The following is a 17693-nucleotide window of genomic DNA, read 5'->3' on the forward strand; positions in this document are numbered from 1 at the left end:
AAAACGTGTAATCGGAATAGCAGCCTTGCTGCCCAAGTGCTTGGTTAGTTTAAACTGACTTTGAGAGCTCCTGATGTAAACCAAATTGTGAAGTGAGCCTCCCTAGGGAGGAACTGTCATCTCGGCGTCCTGCTTTCTGTCTTCCAGGCCGTCGCTGTTCTGAATTCAGTTTGTTCTCCCCTTTTATTAGACTGTTCTGGTTGAAAATATATGGGAAGATGGTTGTTCTCAGCAATAGGGAGAGATTTGGATCACTAAATACTTAAAAGACATCAAAATAAAACTGTCTTATGACCATGATTTTAACAACTGCTTTTGATGCACACAAGGAAAGTTGGACATGCATATTGAGGCTTTTATTTATTTTTTATTTTTAAAGAGCCCACTCTTTGTACAGTATGAGCAACTAGTTTTTAACTTCCCCCTCATTTCAGAATTGGCTTTTCAAGCAGTGCAGGGCCTCCTGTTGTGGAATTCACTGTGAAGTTTGCTGGATTATCTAAATCCATGGTCTCTATCAGCTAAGAGAAGACTTCAGTTCTGTGATCCCTGGTTGTTAAAAGTTCTGGGTGTGGGTGCATCCTAAAACACAACCCAAGACAGAGTTGTTCTAGGATTTATCCTTTTCTTCAGATTCTGACATTCAAAAAGCATTTCTTTTCCTTTTCCTTTCTCTCGCTCTCTCTTTTTAAAAAACACATATTTGTATTTTCAAACAGGAATTTATTTTGTGCTGTTGTTTCCTAAGTTTTACATTTCGTCCTTTTCCATTTCCACTTCTGCTTGTGATTATAGCACACAGCAATTGTGTACGATTTGTCCATGATTTAACGCAAAAGAAATGAAAAAGGGGGAAAGGTATGCAAGCATTTCTAGTTACAATGTCTAGGTGTTCAGAACAGAGGCTCTCTGAGTTAATGCATACTAACAAGCGAGAGGCTGCTTTAAATTCAGATTATTTCATCTCCGAATCATCTTATGTTTACCATTTGCCACCCACAATTGCAAATCTTCCTTTTAAACTTCTGACATTAAATGTGATGAGAAAATGTACTACAATGCTCCATTCTGTTGAACACCTTCCTTGCAGTTTGGATTTAGAGCAGCCATAAGGCTGATATTTTTGGGATGATGCTGTGAATGGTACTTCAGTGTTTACTATACATATTTGAGATGTGAAAGTTAATCTAGAGTCTTAAGTGGTCTGCCAGTTCATTCAGAGAATTGTCAGCATAAATAAAATAGAAAACAGCCCACAACACTTCTTCTGTAGTAGAATTAAATGTTTTAGTTTTTTAAACCATGTTTAGCATTTTATGTATGCTTCCCAGTGGTTATGGGGAGGCATAGGAATATAATAAATATATACTTGGTACTGGAAAAATCTCAGTGTATATAAAAACCCCACAATAAATGCGTACTGGAAAGTTATGGACCGAGATAGATCTCCTACAATATTTTTATCACCAAGAAAACCCTGGTTCCGCACTCTGAATAAACTGCACATAAATTGCTTGTGCAGTTTATAACTGATACTCTTCCGGCAACAGCTGTTTTTAGTAGCACTGGAATTGAGAAAAGGGTAGAAATGACTAGATGGGTAAAAAGCAAAAATGAATGAATGAATAGGGGGACTGCAAATGTTGCTGTATCAGAGCTCACCACAGATGCTACATGAATGTATTCAACCATGGGCAGCAATGAGGGCTAGAGACCTTATAGAAGTAATGAAGCAAGCCTTGTCAAGCCTAATTGTCAGAATCTAGTAACAGGTAGGTAGCCGTGTTGGTTTGCTGTAGTCGAAACAAATAAAAAAATTCATTCCAGTAGCACCTTAGAGACCAACTAAGTTTGTTATTGGTATGAGCTTTCGTGTCCATGCACACTTCCTCAGAAGCTAAGCAGTCTCAAGTAGAAATAAGCAACAAGTTTGAGTTGAGCCATATCTTTGCCTGTGGCGTCTGCCATTTTGAAATGAAACTCACCACTACTCATTTTATACCTTTATGCCAGAATGATCCATGAAGCCTGTTACACAATCACATTTTGGGCCATGATAATGTACAGTGGTATCTTGGTTTACGAACTTAATTCGTTCCAGAAGTCCGTTCTTAAACCAAAGCGTTCTTAGACCGAGGCACGCTTTCCCTACCGAGGCCTCCTGCCGCCGGTGCCCTTCCACCGTTTGGCTTCCATTCGTCTTCCGAGGCAAAGTTCGCTAACCAGAACACCTTCTTCCGGTTTTGTGGAGTTCATTTCCCGAATATTTAGTTAACAGGGCTGTTCGTAGACCCGAGGTACCACTGTACGACTTTGGATGTCTACCTTAAATCCATTTGGAAACGCAAATGGATAGCTTTCTGAACTGCGGCTTTCAAGTTGCTTTTTAAAACGCCTGCCCTATTGCTTTCCTTCACAGCTATGAGCCAGAGAATCAGCCAAAGTGCTCCCGTGAAGCAGCCACCCCCAATAGCCCCCCAAAGTCCGCCTGGTGGAGTTCTGGGGGGCAGCAACTCCAATCAACAGCAGCAGATGAGGCTACAGCAACTGCAGATGGAAAAAGAGAGGTTGCGGCTGAAACACCAAGAACTGCTTCGGCAGGTGAGGCCGCAGGTTAGACAAGCGCTTCCACTCTAACATAAATGGCTGCTTGTGCATGTGTGGGTGGCGCTGTGCTCATCCACTTGTAGTTCCAGCAAGCATCAATAGTTTGGAGGATGGAAGAGGTACCTTGTTTTCGTGTGGAAGGTAAGCATTCAGGCCTATGCACTCTAAGGAATGTTTACTCCACTAAATTGCCCAAGGAAAGTGACATTGCTGCAAGCAGACAGGACCATCACAGCTATGAATGTATCTCAGGGTCAATTGCCGCTTCAGAATGCGTCTGTTGCAAGGTGGGTTCCCCCCTTCCCACCTCTGCTGCAATGCTTCCTAGCATTGGCGCTCTTTTCAGCACTTAAAACACTGCCACATGGACTACAATCTGCTGGGATACTTTGCAAAAGCTATTAATGCTCTGCATGGAAAAATTGTTCCTATCGAGTTCTCCAGCTTCACAAAGGACGGAGCCTGTAAAATGGAATTGGCCTTGTTGAGTTGAGGCCTCCCAACTCCTTTGTAGTTAAAATGCTCCCCACAGTGTCTGTAAAAACAAAGCGGTCCATAAGGACATATGAACTGCAGTTGGGCTGTAGGGCTATTTAGTCCACTGCTTTGTTTCCATCAGCAACCAACCAAGTTCTTCTGAAAGTTCGCAGGCAAGGCATGAAGATATTGGCCTTGTTAACAGTCCTAGCATTCTTGTTTTTGGAGGTATAGTGCCTCTGTACGTGGAGGTTTCCTTTAGCTCTCGTAGCTTATAGCCATTGATAGACATGTCTTCAAGGTTTGCCCCACCTTTTTGTAAAAAAAGAAGTCATCTATACCTGTTTCCATCATCACATCTTGTAGTGGTGAGTTAAGTATGAGTTGCGATTTGACAAAATCAGAACCGTTCATGCGAACTCCAGGTTATGAACTCTGTCACTGGATTCATGATTTGGGCATCATGGATTTACTTCACAATACCCATCTAAGAGCAACCACTTCATCCCCCCCCCATGCCCCCTAAGCAAATGTGAAATTTGTCACTAGCATTTTGCTAAACCTTGGCATTGGATAAAGATTCTTGATGTGAGTGTGCCAATGGTACACACACATCCCATTATGTACAGCTTCGCTGTGATTTACGAGACAGAAGGGTGGGCTGGGAGAATTCATCCACATTAGGCAACGTGTATGTTGCAAGCTATTCTCAAGAGCCTAGCTTTCTTAAAAGCAAACTGGATTAAGTGAGTGTTTTCACTTCAGTTTTAATTAGTTTTTAAAAGCTTTTAATGGTTTTTCCAATGTGGTTGTAGGCTGATTGCTGCTTTTGCTTTTCTTTTTTTAAAATAACCCTGGAGGCATGAACCCCAAAGAGACAATTAAGCTTGCCTTCTAGAACTGTCGCTCTCAATTAGCGCTTCCTGTCCTAGATCTTTTGCTAATTATTGATTAGCTCCTTGTCTCAAATGTCTGGCATCACCTTTTGTGAAGGTTATGGGGCATCGCAGACATCCTAACCTCTTTAAACTTCTTTTCCCCTTTGGGTGATGGGTCCTGCATCATGAAATATTTTCATGCTCTTGGGAGATCACTTCCTCAGGCTTTTGACTTCATCGCCTCTTGCTTTAACTGCCCTCATTCTGGAGTCTAACTCTCGCACTACATTCTGCACCGAATGAATATTTGCAGGCACAACTACTTTGTGTAAACTGGATTATTGCAGAATGTGTGTCACTTCCTTAAAAACAAAACTGATGATGACTTTTCTCTGGACAAGTTAAAAAGAAGGGTCTTTTCAGCTGAAATAGTCTAAGCTTTTCCTATAACTGCTTTGCTATTAATCCTCAAACAAATTCATATGCCGCCGTGCCAGCATGCTTTTAGATAAGGCTTCTAATTTTGGATTTCTTCTTCGGTAACTTCCTCTTGAGAAGTTGACTAACTTCAGGCCAGACCGTGTTCTCTACCTTGATGTCCCCTATCTGTTAAATGACGTGTGTTCGTGTGCTCTGTAAGCACCCCTAAGCGTCTTGTTCCATTATGCAGCAGCTTTTGTCAGCTCTTAACTCCCTTACCCTTTTGTCATCTTTGGCTGTCTCAGGAACTTGCCTCGTCAGAATGCTAAGAGAGTGATGTGTTTGTCAAATCAGCCTAGCTACCCCAACCACGCTCGGCAGAAAAGAAAAGAAAAAAAAGAGTAATGCTTACCCATCTTATTTCTTTTACTCTTAGGCATTGCGGAATATCAATCCCAGCACAGCAAATTCTCCAAAACGTCAGGTAGGCTCCTAACAAATGTTTCAGCAAGATAAGAAACATTTTTTAACTTAGATCAGCTGTACAAGGTGCTTGGGCTATATGAAGCTGTTTGTATTTTATGAACCACAGCCTGCCAGTAACCTCAGCATGCCTGAAAAAGGAGCTCTAGTTGGCTTAATAAAATACACCGTCTTGCTTGCTCTGTGTTTTTCTCAAACATGATGCTGTGATTCCCAGATAGCATTTCTCACTGCCAGGAATAATGCTGAAGACAAAGCTGTATTGCTGTAAAGTTCTCTTTTGGGTACTTGAGACCTCAACACTCCTAAAATGTTCCAGTAGGAAGAAGAGACAAGATTTCTGTTCCAACTTCAAGAGTCTATGTTGCATCAGCACTATTCAATATGACTCCCAGTCAGTCTTGCAAATCCTTCTCCTCTAAAAGTGTTCTAGCTCCTTTCACCTCAACACCTCACAGCCATAAAACTTCAGTTATCGAGTAAGCTGAACTAAATATCAAGATTGGTGGGTGCTTTTATATTAACAGCCTTTCCCCTCATTTTTAGATTTGATATACAAATCTGATATCTCTCAAAAATCCTTTGTGGCAGCTGAGATGCCTCATAATTTAGCTGTTCAGCGAAAAGGGTATAACATCAGCTTGATGCAGGCCTGGATTCTTTTACCTTCTTGCGGTGGCTGCAGAGACTTGAGTAAAACAAATTTTTTATAGGCTACAGCAGGAGCGAGGCGACACAACATCATGCAAGCTGAACTTCCTGAAAACTTTGTTCTGTTCATCATAGAAGTGCCCTCGTTCTAAGGAGCTCAGGATGACATAGATGTGGTTGTCCCTTAAACAGAAAATTCTCAGAAATATGGAGCTGAGAGTTAGTGGCTTCACCAACGTCATTTGCTTTGCTTCATAGTTGAGCTGGGTTTTAAACTCTGATCTCCTTGGCCCAGGCCAACATTCCATCTGCTATAGCACACTGGTTTTGTCTTCATGATCTTGTATGTGTCATCACATGGCATTCCAACTCAGTTTGGCTTGCTGCTTCAACCCAGTAGCTTGTTTTTATCTCATCAGTTTATGGGCTTTGCTCTGCCGTCAGGCAATGAAGTTTTGTTTTTCTGTGTGCAGAACAACATACTCAACCTCAGTGCTATGCTTTATTCGCCCCATGCTGTTTTTAATAATCCAATTCTAGTAAATAGTAGAATCTGGCTCAATAAATTCATCTGGTAGCTCTGGAGAATCTACCAAGGCCTTTATTGCTTGGAAGTTGTTACCACCAGAGCTTGTACACTCAGAGCTGCCTTCTATCAGAATCTCATGACTGACTGTCATTCATTTGCTTTGTCAGGGCAAGCTGTTGGATTTGGCCAATTTAAACTTCCCATGGCAGGCTCTTGTAAAGCTTAGGAGCATCACTAAGCAAAGTGCACGGTATTTTCTTCCTTCTTTCACTGTGAGAATTGGAACACATTTCTGTTTCACATAAAAACATAGCAATGCTGATACCCTTTATCAGGTTTTTTGCTTTTATTAGAATCAGCCTGATATTTCTGTTAGTTTTAGAGCTATGTTTTGCTCAGCACTGCTTCTGTTTGTGACTCCAATTCTTAATGGGGCTGACTCCAATTTCTACATTTTAGTGAGATCCTGTTGATTTAGAATTTTGTGTTTTAAAAAGATTTTGGTCTAACATTTTCAGAGCCACTTGGAGATCTAAAATGCAGGTTCCACTCCTGTTGGAATTCACATATTAAGCTATTTAGCACAAGATCCACTATGCAATAATGGCCATGATAGAATCATAGAATTGATAGGTTATCTCTCTGTGTGCTGTAAGCAGGTAGCAGGAGATAGAGATATGTGTAGAATCCTGCTAAGTTCTTGATAAGATTGTGAACAAGGTGATATAGAAGAAAGGAAGATCACAACATCCAAAATTGTCTCATCTGAGAATAAATACTTCCTAGCTCCGTAAAGTGATTGATTAAATCGTGATTGGAAAAGAAAATTTGATCCACGTGAGTTCTTTCTCCTGCAAAGCATTCCTTTTTAGCAGAACTCTTAATATCAAATATACCTTTCATATTTGCAGTTGTTTTTAAAGCTGCAAGACATGAAACATTGATCCCAGTAGGCTGTATGTTCCATATATTGGTCCTAGCTAATGAAACTTTCAGCTTTTATATTTAAAGATGCGCTTGAAATTGCTTGAGAGAACCTTTTGATAAATTCCTCTCTTCGGTGTAACAGACAAGTGACAGAAACCAAAGCAAAACTACACTGTGTTGTCTGCTGTGTTCTGTCCTTGCCACCTCCATTCTCATTTCTGTACCTTTTAGTGGCTCTGTAATTTCTTCCATCTTCTCAAGTTTGGCTTCATGAGCAAATTGCTTGCCTTCGAATACATTTGTCAGGCCTTTCAACTCCTGCGGTTTGCACATTTTGGCATCCTTTTCAGAATGTGTGTGAGAATCAAAGCTGCTGGATCCAAGCTTTACCATAAACCCAAGATTTATTTATTTATTAACTTAACCTCTTATATTTTCCTTGGAAAGGTAGGGATTCTGCCGTGTGCTTTATTCAAACTGCCACATAGTCAAGCCATCCTCTTCTACTATGTCAACACAACAAGTCTAGTTCTCATGTCACAGGATAGTCTTCTTCATCTGTCCATGGGAAAGGGAGGAAGTATATTGCATGGGGAAAAAATAGGTCACAGGTTCTGAAAACTTGAACCCTGGGCCACCAGTGATCCATGAGTTTCATTCAGGTGTCTGCGAATTTGAAGACAGGAAATGGGCACATCCATATAATTATTTTAATAGCATTTTCACTGTTATTGTATTATATCTTGAAATCTCTGGAATACAATAAAATGTGATACATGTAACAATAAAATTAAAAATCACAGAGCATCTACATTACAATTTCTACAGCAGGCAGAAAAATCATTAAGTGCTTAGCAGTTTGCAAGTGGTCCATGGAGGGGTGTGTGTGCACAAACCACTGACTTAGGTTATCCAAACCCCCCATACATTGCTGGTACAATGTGGGAACAAGTCTCAGGCGATATTATTGGCTTATTGGCTGGGCAGAAGTAATCTCTGACTTGAGACAAACATCCTAATTGCACTCCTGTTATAATGCATTTTGCCATGTGTATGATCTATGGCTTAGGAAAGAACAGCTCAACTATGGGTAGCCAAGTGATACCCTCAATGTGTTGTTTGATCATAAGTCCTATCAGGGATGATGGGACTTGTAGTCCAGCAACATCGGGAAAGGGGGGCACCACAGTGGCTATCCCTCAAGTTAATCTTACGCAAATAATTACCCATTTTAATGAGTTAGTCATGATTTTCCCTACCCAGCTTCATGTGTCGGGAGCCAAAGTGGTCCAACCCTTTCTCCCTCTTAGTGCTCCTTATATCTTCTTACCTGGATCAACAGGAAAGTAATACTGCCGTAAGTACTTGGTCCTTGTATGACCCATTCTGGCTAATCGAAGAAAGTTGTTTGAAAGAACGCAGAGGAAACCCACAAGCAGCATACAGAGGTTTCGGCAAGTTATGAGTTCCAGCAAATATTTTCCCTAAAGAAGTCTTAAGGAAGCATGTTGACAGGGTTTGTTTGTTTAAAAAAACATTTTAAGGTTAGACAACTCTAAAACAACTGTTCATCCATTCTACTGGTCGTATGGGTCAAGAAGTAACTGTTTGAAACTGTAGGGGGATAGGGTGGGTGGGGGCGGCGACAAAATTAATTGCCCAGGTAAGTTGGAGGAAGCACCTTTCCTTGAAAGTTTTAAAGAAAAAACAGGCTGAGCTGGCAGGTGTCTGCTGAATGCTTAGGTAAGTAAGATATCCTACCTTAGGGCAAGCAGATGAGCAAAATAACCCAATGCTGATTCTTTAAAACGTTGAAACAGAGCACCGCCTCTCTCTTTTCCTTTAAGTTTCTGCAGCAGCCTGTTTTGATGGTGCCTGTCCTTGCCTAGTGTTATAAAATCGGTGATTCACTTCCCCTCCCACGTTAATGTATGCCATTAATTTGCCGAAATAAAATGTTTTCTGTTTTTAAGCTATTGGGCTCGTGCACATTGACCTCAAATGAATGGAAATGGGCTGGTGTAGGCTTGGCACACATTTACTCTGAGGGCTGCCACAGCTAGAAGAGTGAAGTCAAGTTTTGCACCCCAGTAAAAATACCCGCCTGGGATAGAGTCTGGGTTGCAGCACACAGAATCAAATCTTAAAGTGGAAGTCATCATGTAGAGTGGTGGTTGTTTTTACAGTGAAAGTGAACTCACTCCTTGCCACACTCTCTGAAGGAGGGGGGATTCCCCCCGCAGACATCGGTTTGGTTAGTGACCTGAAGATTTTGTGCTCTACTTGCAGTTGCTTGGCCTGCTTACCTTAGTAGCTCTTAAGTTATCTCCACTAAAAGCCTCACACACCCCTTTCTTTTTACAGCCTACCGTATTAAAATGCTTGTAACATGCAATGAATGACTGAGAGGAATCCAAATGTATTAGCTGAGGACCATTATGCATTCTGCTAATCTGTGCTAGTCTGTCCTGGATTGTACGTCATCAGTGGGATTGCATTTTAGTCCGTGTTTTGTCAGTCTATACAAGCAGGTCTTAAGGTGATGCAGCGATCAGGATCTAAGCAGGGCTTACTATCATACGATTACATTTGCATGCTGCCTTGCTTGCAGCCTTTTGTGCTTGCTACTGAGCCTTGAAACAAAATGGCTAAAATGTGCCCTTAAGAGGACGGTCCTTTTGGGGAGGGGAATAATAATAATGTGTGTAAAACAGGCTCTTCCATATCATTGAAAATAGCTGTCAAGGAAAACAATGGAATTAATGGAATACAGAAAGATTATATATCAGTTGTGTTAAATTCACACCACTTTTAAGAAAGTGTATGGTCCAAAATATGTTTATTGCTGGAGATGCAGATCAGCAACAGACTCTATCTGATCCTTTTTTTGTATCTTGGTATGTACTCCCAAGAATAAACCAGTTGGCCAGTTTGGATGTAATGGGCAATTCGGAGGCAGCTCATTTAAAGCTGTAAAATACAATATCCTACCTGCAGTCTATAAAGTAGTACAATCCGGGAAGGACTCCACCACATTGATTTGCATAATATGTAGCTTAGCTCTTGGACTAAAGGACATTGACGCCATCGCTTGCCCTATAATAATGTGCTTCAAATGGAAGGTGGCAGCCATTCTGGGATAATACAAAGGCCCATCTAGCCATTCATTCTGTTTCTAGTGTGGTGATTTGGGTACCTGTGGGAAGCCCACAAGAAGGACATAAGTGCAATAGTAGTATTTTGGTTACGTTCCCCACCAACTGCCTCTCATAGCAAAATCATCACAACACACAGCCACTCACAATCTAATATGCTGTGTGAAAAAGTAATTCCTTTTTGTCTGTCCTGTTGTCAAGTAGCTGATGCTTTTAACCAAGGTTAGTTGAACTGAGGAATTTGCATTTGTCAAAACCAGTATGGGTAGACATCTACCTTAAAAGTATTTGGACTTCTTTCTGACAACCTTTTTATTGAAATGCTGTTTGCTTGCCTGCATCTGGCTGCGGGCCTGGCAGACTAGGCAAATTTTACTTGTTACTAAAGCCATGGACCTGGAGTGAATGCTCCAAAGCCCAGACCTGAAGTCTATCCATATTCCACCCAATGTGTTTGCATATATTGCATGTGGTGTTGTGAATAGTGAGGTTGTGTGTTCACTCAGGACTTCAGTTCAAAACTGAGCCCTTCTGTGTTCAGTTTCCCGGCGAAATAATAATAATAAAGCTTTAATAAGTGTGTGAGTGAGTGATTATGAGTCAGATGTCATGGTGTTCCATCTTCTCCCAATGTGGCTCAAAGCCTTTGCCAGACCTCAGAAGCACATACTATTCATTCCGGGTTGCTGAGCAGTTTTTAGGCTGTTCAGAACTGATGAAGGAGTTGCTTGATGCCATCTAACACTAAGAAGTTATTTTCTGGATAGAGAGAGAGAAATGGCTACGTACAGGTAGTGCTTCAGAAAATTAAACAAGGCTCTCTTCTCTCTTTTTCCCCCAGGGAGAAAGTGAGTCCTATGTAGCTAGCTTCAAAGCAGGATGTTGACTGACACAAGCATGTATAGATTGTGAAATGGGCAGAAGTTAACTACGGCCTGTTTCATGTGAATGCTCCATTCATGTGAATAGTATAGCTACAGAAAGACTCCTGGTAGATTGTTATTCCTCCTCCTGTGCCTGGAAAAAACACACAGAGCAGATCACTTGTGTGAGCAATTATTTGCAGGCAATGTATTTTCTAACTGCTCAAGAGAAGCTGCACTGTTTCATGAATCCCCTCCTGCCATTTTAGTCCATTCACATAAGCAGCTATTTTCATGGGTAAGCAAGCTTCATATTGTTCTCATGTGCTGCCAAACCATAATTTGGTGGTATGTGTGCAATCTTTTGAGAAGGCTCACGCTTCCTTTGCTTGCGTGTGGTGACTCTGTGCTCCTGGCCTGGCTTGAGGCAAACCATAAGTTGGCATTTTTCTAAACGCTTGAATTATGTGTTTGCCAGGAGGGGGGACGTGAAGGAGCACTCAGCTCCTCAAAGCATAAACATAGTTTGGTGCTATGACTAAGTCGAGATTCTGCACCAGCTTCGAGTTTGGTTAGTTTTCACTGGAAAAGCAAATCCACCTTAATTGTTGTAGCTATTGTGGCTATTGCCGCTTTAATTTTTCACATATATGTGTTTTTTACTGATTCTCTTGTGATGGAAAACAGGAAACATGCCAGTAACAAATTACAATGGAACAATGGAACAGGTAAGGTGTGTGACACGGAGTAAATCTAAAACATAGAGGAAACATGTCTAGGGTTTTTAATACATGTGGTGTGATGAAATCAAGAGAGCTTAGCAGCTGATACTGTTGTGGGATTTTTTAGCTTTTGCCGTGTTCTTTTATTTTTCTGTGCGTAAGTTATGTTCAGTCCCTCGTCAAGTCTGAAACACTTGATTTATTAAATATAATTTCAAAAGCCAGGAGCACGTTTTTTGTTTGAATGAAAAATTGGGCTTCAAGGGAGCAGCTGTGTGTTTAAGTGGAAATTTAGCTTCAAGTATATACTCCGCATCTGTGAAGTATTTGCACCATGACACCGAAGTGGGTCGCCCTCTTTGTTTCAGGAGAAAGTCTTAGGACTTCGCAAGTGATTGTAGTTTTGCAAGAAGTTGTTAGCATTCTATCTGCATGGATGAAGATGCAGAGAAAGGCATCGTTGGCAAAATGCCTGTGGCTGACATGTGCTAAACTACCTGGCATGAGCAGTGTGTAAACATGGAAGCTGCAAACTGGCTTGTGAGATCAGAGCTTCTTTCAAATGAAAAGTGCTTTTACTGGCCATGTGAGTAAACTATTGGTATGAGCAGTTTTTTTAGCACTAGCCAATCATTGGCTTGTTGTCTTAAGACTTGGGAACTAGCCCGGTGATGCTGGAAAAGGGCGTGGCTGAACATGATCCTGTAGAATCCAGGCCTCATTTCTTGAACCTCAGTCCTTCTCTGAAATAATCTGCTAGTGTTCAAATGCAGACAAACCCTGAAACTCTGTTCAGCTGCTTTCAGGGCAAATAGGCCATCAGTATGAGAGAGGGTCCACTGCTTAGAACAGGCACCCCCAAACTTGGCCCTCCAGATCTTTTGGGACTACAATTCCCATCATCCCTGACCACTGGTCCTGTTAGCTAGGGATGATGGGAGTTGTAGTCCCAAAAAACATATGGAGGGCCGAGTTTTGGGATGCCTGGCTTAGAAAAAAAAGCATTAAAAAGATTTAGGGCCATTAGTGGGATGGATTTATTTTGGATCAAATTTAAATAATCCAATTCTATGAGAGTCTTCTGCAGTTCTGCTGAAAGTAATTTGGAAGATTCCATTCATTTTTGGCAGCTGTATTCCTTGCGGCATTCAGACACATAAAAAGTAAAATAAAGTTTGATACATACCTACAGCTGGCTTATTTATAGAATTGGTTAGCGTTCTGTATGCCGTGATAAACATAGCTGTAAAGCAATTCCATATGCAATTGCTTTATTCTGTTGTGTGATCTCATGATTCCTTTGACAAAATAGAGCATAAACTTCTCTAGAACACGCATTTGGCCAGTCCTTCAACCAAGGTGGAATCTAGATGACTTCCTGTTGAGAAGTAGGCTTTCAGCACTTTTCCCCCTCTGCAGAGGCTATTTCTGGGAGGAAAAGCTCCCTTCCTTGCACACCTGTTGGATAATTATTGAATAGGGCAGATTGAATCTGAATCTTGATAAGAAAGAGGTTGTTATGTTTTTCATGTTCTTGAGTCTGAAAGGTTGGGTAGACTGCTTGTTCTGGATAGGGTTGCGCTCCCCTTGAAGGAACAGGTTCCTACTAGCATGAAGGGACTTGTATTGTTCGAACATTGTCACTAGTTGGGAGTGCCTATTTCCATCTACAGCAGGTTCACTAGCTAGGTTGTCTTTGTACAGAGGTGACTTGGCCACAGTATTCCATGCAATGGCAACTTCCAACATCGGATTGTTGCAGCACACTCTCTTTGAGGCTGCCCAGGACAATGACTCGGAAATTTCAACTGATCCAAAATTCGAGATTATGAGCTCGGACTCCATTTAGAACTTACATAACTGTTTAGGGGAGTTTTTAATGTCCGTTGTTTTATTGTATTTTTGATATTTTGTTGGAACCCAGCCAGAGTGGCTGGGGAAACCCAGCCAGTTGGGCGGGGTATAAATAATTTTATTATTGTTATTATTGTTGTTGTTGTTGTTGTTGTTTATTAGTTTCAAAACACCTATAATAGTTTAGTTTGCCAGTTTGTTTCTGGGTCCAATTCAACGTCCTCAAATTAATTAGTGTTGCAAAGCCTAAAGACATAGCCCCCAAATATTTGAAAGACCACCTCTTCCGCTGAGTTCCCTCAAAGTAGAGGGGTTGGTAGCCCAGGGAAGGGCATTCTCTGTAGAAGCCCACAAAGAGTGGAGATCTCTCCCCTCAAAGGTACGTCTGGCAACTTCATTGTACAGCTTTTGTTGCATGATTCTAAGATGCACGACTTGATCCTGGTCTATGACAACAGAGATTTTAGGACCTCTCCTTCTGGTTGTAAATTGTTTTAACTGATTTTAAACTTGCATTTCTATGTTGTTTTTGTAACTCGCCCTGGGACCCTATGGTGAAGGATAAGCAAGGGAAATTGTTGTTGATGATGTTTTTATTAAGTTTTGCGAAGACAGCTTATTGTTAAAGCCCATCTAATATCACCTGTTATTTGTCTTGATGGTGAGAATTTATATGTTGCTATATGCTGATAGAAAAATGTTTTGCATTTGGTTTTTGCATCCTTGTTCCTGCAGGAATATGGCAATAGAACCATATAAGAGGTTCCTGCCAGCTTTTGAGATCACTTCCTGCAAAAATCACTATGGGTTGTGTCCAGTGTCCCATTGTGAAAAATTACTAGGAATGGAAATGTAAGGAGCCTGTTTAAGTCCTAGAAAGTATGTTGATGAATTTGCAAACATGAGCAGTAATTTTTAATATCCAGTGGTGCAAAGATTTAAGAATTGTGATTCCAGAGCATTTATGGGAATGATATAAATTATGTGTTCATTGCCATAAATGCTTTGGATAAAATGTCTCCTTCACTACGATAGAAGTAACCGGTAAATATAAAAGTGTTTTATAGATGGTATCTGATGCTATCAAAACTTAATAGGCTGCATCATACCACTGTTTTCTGATGCTGGAAATGTCAGGCTGTCCGATGTGATTTTTCCTCTCCACCTGTGGTGGAGCATGTAAAAAGCACAACCAATATTGGAAAACTATTTTGGGAATGGTTAATCCTGGTTTTTGGCTGGGCTGTAAATGATTTGTCCGTTTATATACAACAGCACCATTAAAGAACCCAGAGTTACTGTAATAGAGAACCCTTTTAGCAAATGTTCCAGCAGTCAAAATCTTTCAGACACATTATTTGGAAATTTGACTTCGCCTACCTTCTTTCTGTGCAGAAGTGGCTATAGAAAAACCTTTGATTAAGTTGAACTGGAAAAACTGAGTGAAATTAGACACCGACAAACTGAGGAAGATACAGTACAGTAGTTTAATGGAATCGCACATATTAATTACTGAGATAGGTACTTTAAAAAATAGCAGTTGTTATATATGCAATACATTCCACTCTTTAAAGCAAATATTAAGGGGGGAGGGTTTGAATTGGATTTGTCAGCTACCCCAAAAACAAATAGCAAGTCATATTTTGAAGGCTCACTTCTTCGCTGTTGGGGTAGATTTTTTTCCAGAGTTCTAATTTGGTTCCTGGTGTGGCTCAGATAGGGCTTTAGCATTGCCCACTGCCAAACACTTGCTTATTTAATGGCTGAGCTTGAGTGAAGCATGGGGATTTGATCCTGTGAAGTATTTTACTTGTGACATTTGTGCAGATTTTTGTAGCATCTATTAATGAATGTACAAGAAGCCAGAACTGTGGAATGCCAGATAATGAAATTTTGAGTGAAGGAAATGTTTAGAAGACGCTTGATTCCCCTCCTTTTTTAAAACCAAGCTAAGGATTTCACATTTAGGGACTAACAGTGAAGTTATGTAGACCTTCTGACTCTTTAGAGAGAGGAAAACAGACAGCTAAATGCCTTTAAGAGACCAACTGGATAGTTTTCAAAAAGCTAACCTCATTTTTAGAGTAGCTTCTCTAACGGGTTGATGGATTGTTTTGGCTCATTTTTCAATATCCAAAATTAGAATTTTGTACTAACAATGAGTGTTAAGTCTCTTTCTTTCCCAAGGGCCGTTAGAAAAGTTTGACATAGTTTTTTTTAAAAAAAAGCAATGAAGAAATAAAAATAGTTTTCAGCCAGATTTTTTTTCAGTTCTTTTTATATATAGAATAGTATATATTTTTGAAACAAGGACAAAAATCTGAACCCTTCCAATATGCTTTTGAAGCACTGTATTGAAATAAAAACGTACCATACATTTCCCAACAGTGCAATCCTATATATGTCTACTCAGAAGTAAGCCCAATTGAGTTCAATTACTCCCAGAATGAGTACTGCTGCCTAAGATCCGTCCCCTCCCTGAAAATACTAAAAACAGAGGATATTGTACACATTAGGAATTGGTGTTAGAAAATCACAGAGCAACATCTGAAGAGCAACACATTGGCTACTGCTGCTGCTCTTGAAATTTTCCACGTTTGTTTCAAGTGGGAATTATTAAACCAGAACCCCAGAAATTTTAACTTCCAGGCGCCTATAACATAGTAGTTCAATGAGTAGCTAGGGCAGAGGTTCTCAAACTTACATGGTGCATCAAATTTTTTTCAGAGAAAAAAATACTCAAAAAAGCCCCCCTGGAAATATCTCCTCTTTAAGGGAAAGGGTTTTGCTAGTGCCGCAGCCTGCCTGCCTGCCATTGGCTAAATAGGCAGACATGCACTTCCTGAAAGTGAATAAATCACAATGAATCTGTGCCTCCACTGCTAAACCGTATTTCGTGTCGTTCGAACCTGTTGACTCCACAGTTCCACCTCAGGATCACCTTCCTTGCCTCTCCTTGGCAATTTGCATCAGATTTACTTGGAATATGTATGTGTAGCTCTGAACCAAATGCAGCTCTGAGACGAGATGCAGAATTCTAGACTAGAGGGAGGAATCGTATTTGTAGTCTTACATAGGTATGCCCAGAGTGGCTGGGGCAACCCAGTCAGATGGGCGGCATATAATTAATAAAATCATAATTGTTATTGTTATTGCAGGATTTGCATTAAAATGTGTGCTGGGACAATGTGAAACAAAGGTGAAATGGGCACCCTTCTGGTTGTGCGTAGTGTGGATGCCTGTTCTTGCCTGTTCTTTAGTGGTGCCGATGGATTTTGAACTTTGTGCACAGAATATACTAACGCGGCTACAACTTGGTCGGCAGGAATTGGCTCTTCGCAGTCAGCTTCCCAGCATGGAACAGGATGGAGTTCCGCAAAATCCAGTGTCCTCTCCTGGAATGTCTCAAGAACTGAGAACAATGACCACAAATAGTTCGGATCCTTTTCTTAACAGGTTAGTAGCTGTAACTACAATTGGTGGTTTTGCTTTGCAAAAGAGAGAGAGAGAGAGAGAGAGAGAGAGAGAGAGAGAGAGAGAGAGAAAAGATTCTGTTTGGTGCATGTAATCGTCTGTTTGGAACATCTGTCTTTTCCAAGAACCACAGCTGTAAATGAATCTTTCCTTAAATGGAAAGTCCAGATTTTGTTTTGTTTTGCTTTGTTTTTTAAGTTGAGGATTAAAAGCTGTCTCCTGCGGGAGGAAATCAACTGTTCAGACTTGTAGGAAGGGTTCGTCTTCAAAGTCATAACATGTTTGCCCCGGCGCAAGTCAATTGATGAACAGCCGTTTAGAATTACTGACTCAGAAAAGCTTTTCAAAAGTTTAGCAATGAGATCTAACGTTGGGCTCACTTTAAGGAGTTTCTGCAGCAGCCCTGGTTCTATTTTTATCCTTTGTAGCATTTACAGAGGAAACAGTGATAAGGTTTTTACATATCAAGTTGCAGAGCTTACAGGCTAACAGGGTTTTTTGGGGGCATTCATTTGTGCAGCCTGTTCAGATAGATCCTTGTGAACTGTTTTGTGCATCTAATTTAAAGAAATGTTTCTAGCCCTCATTGTTGCAAAGATACGCTTGAAAACGGTAAATATAAAGATTTCAGGAGCTCAGAAAAACTGGGGATA

At 40.7% G+C, this 17693-nt stretch overlaps 1 protein-coding gene across 9 annotated transcripts in view; it reads left to right on the forward strand.

The window, feature by feature from the left end:
* The window catches only part of YAP1 (Yes1 associated transcriptional regulator), a 79200-nt gene that overhangs the window by 54257 nt on the left and 7250 nt on the right, over positions 1–17693 (forward strand). For 2 of the 9 annotated variants that reach the window (XM_053385682.1, XM_053385687.1), the window contains 3 exons: positions 2420–2613; positions 4819–4866; positions 16892–17022. In XM_053385682.1, the coding sequence (XP_053241657.1) occupies positions 2420–2613; positions 4819–4866; positions 16892–17022 (373 nt within the window). Of the gene's footprint in view, positions 1–2419; positions 2614–4818; positions 4867–16858; positions 17023–17693 lie in introns of all 9 variants that reach the window. The other 7 variants (XM_053385683.1, XM_053385688.1, XM_053385685.1 and 4 more) reach the window with 4 other exon arrangements.

The sequence above is a fragment of the Podarcis raffonei genome, chromosome 4, assembly GCF_027172205.1.
Source record: "Podarcis raffonei isolate rPodRaf1 chromosome 4, rPodRaf1.pri, whole genome shotgun sequence".
Classification (NCBI taxonomy): Eukaryota; Metazoa; Chordata; class Lepidosauria; order Squamata; family Lacertidae; genus Podarcis; species Podarcis raffonei.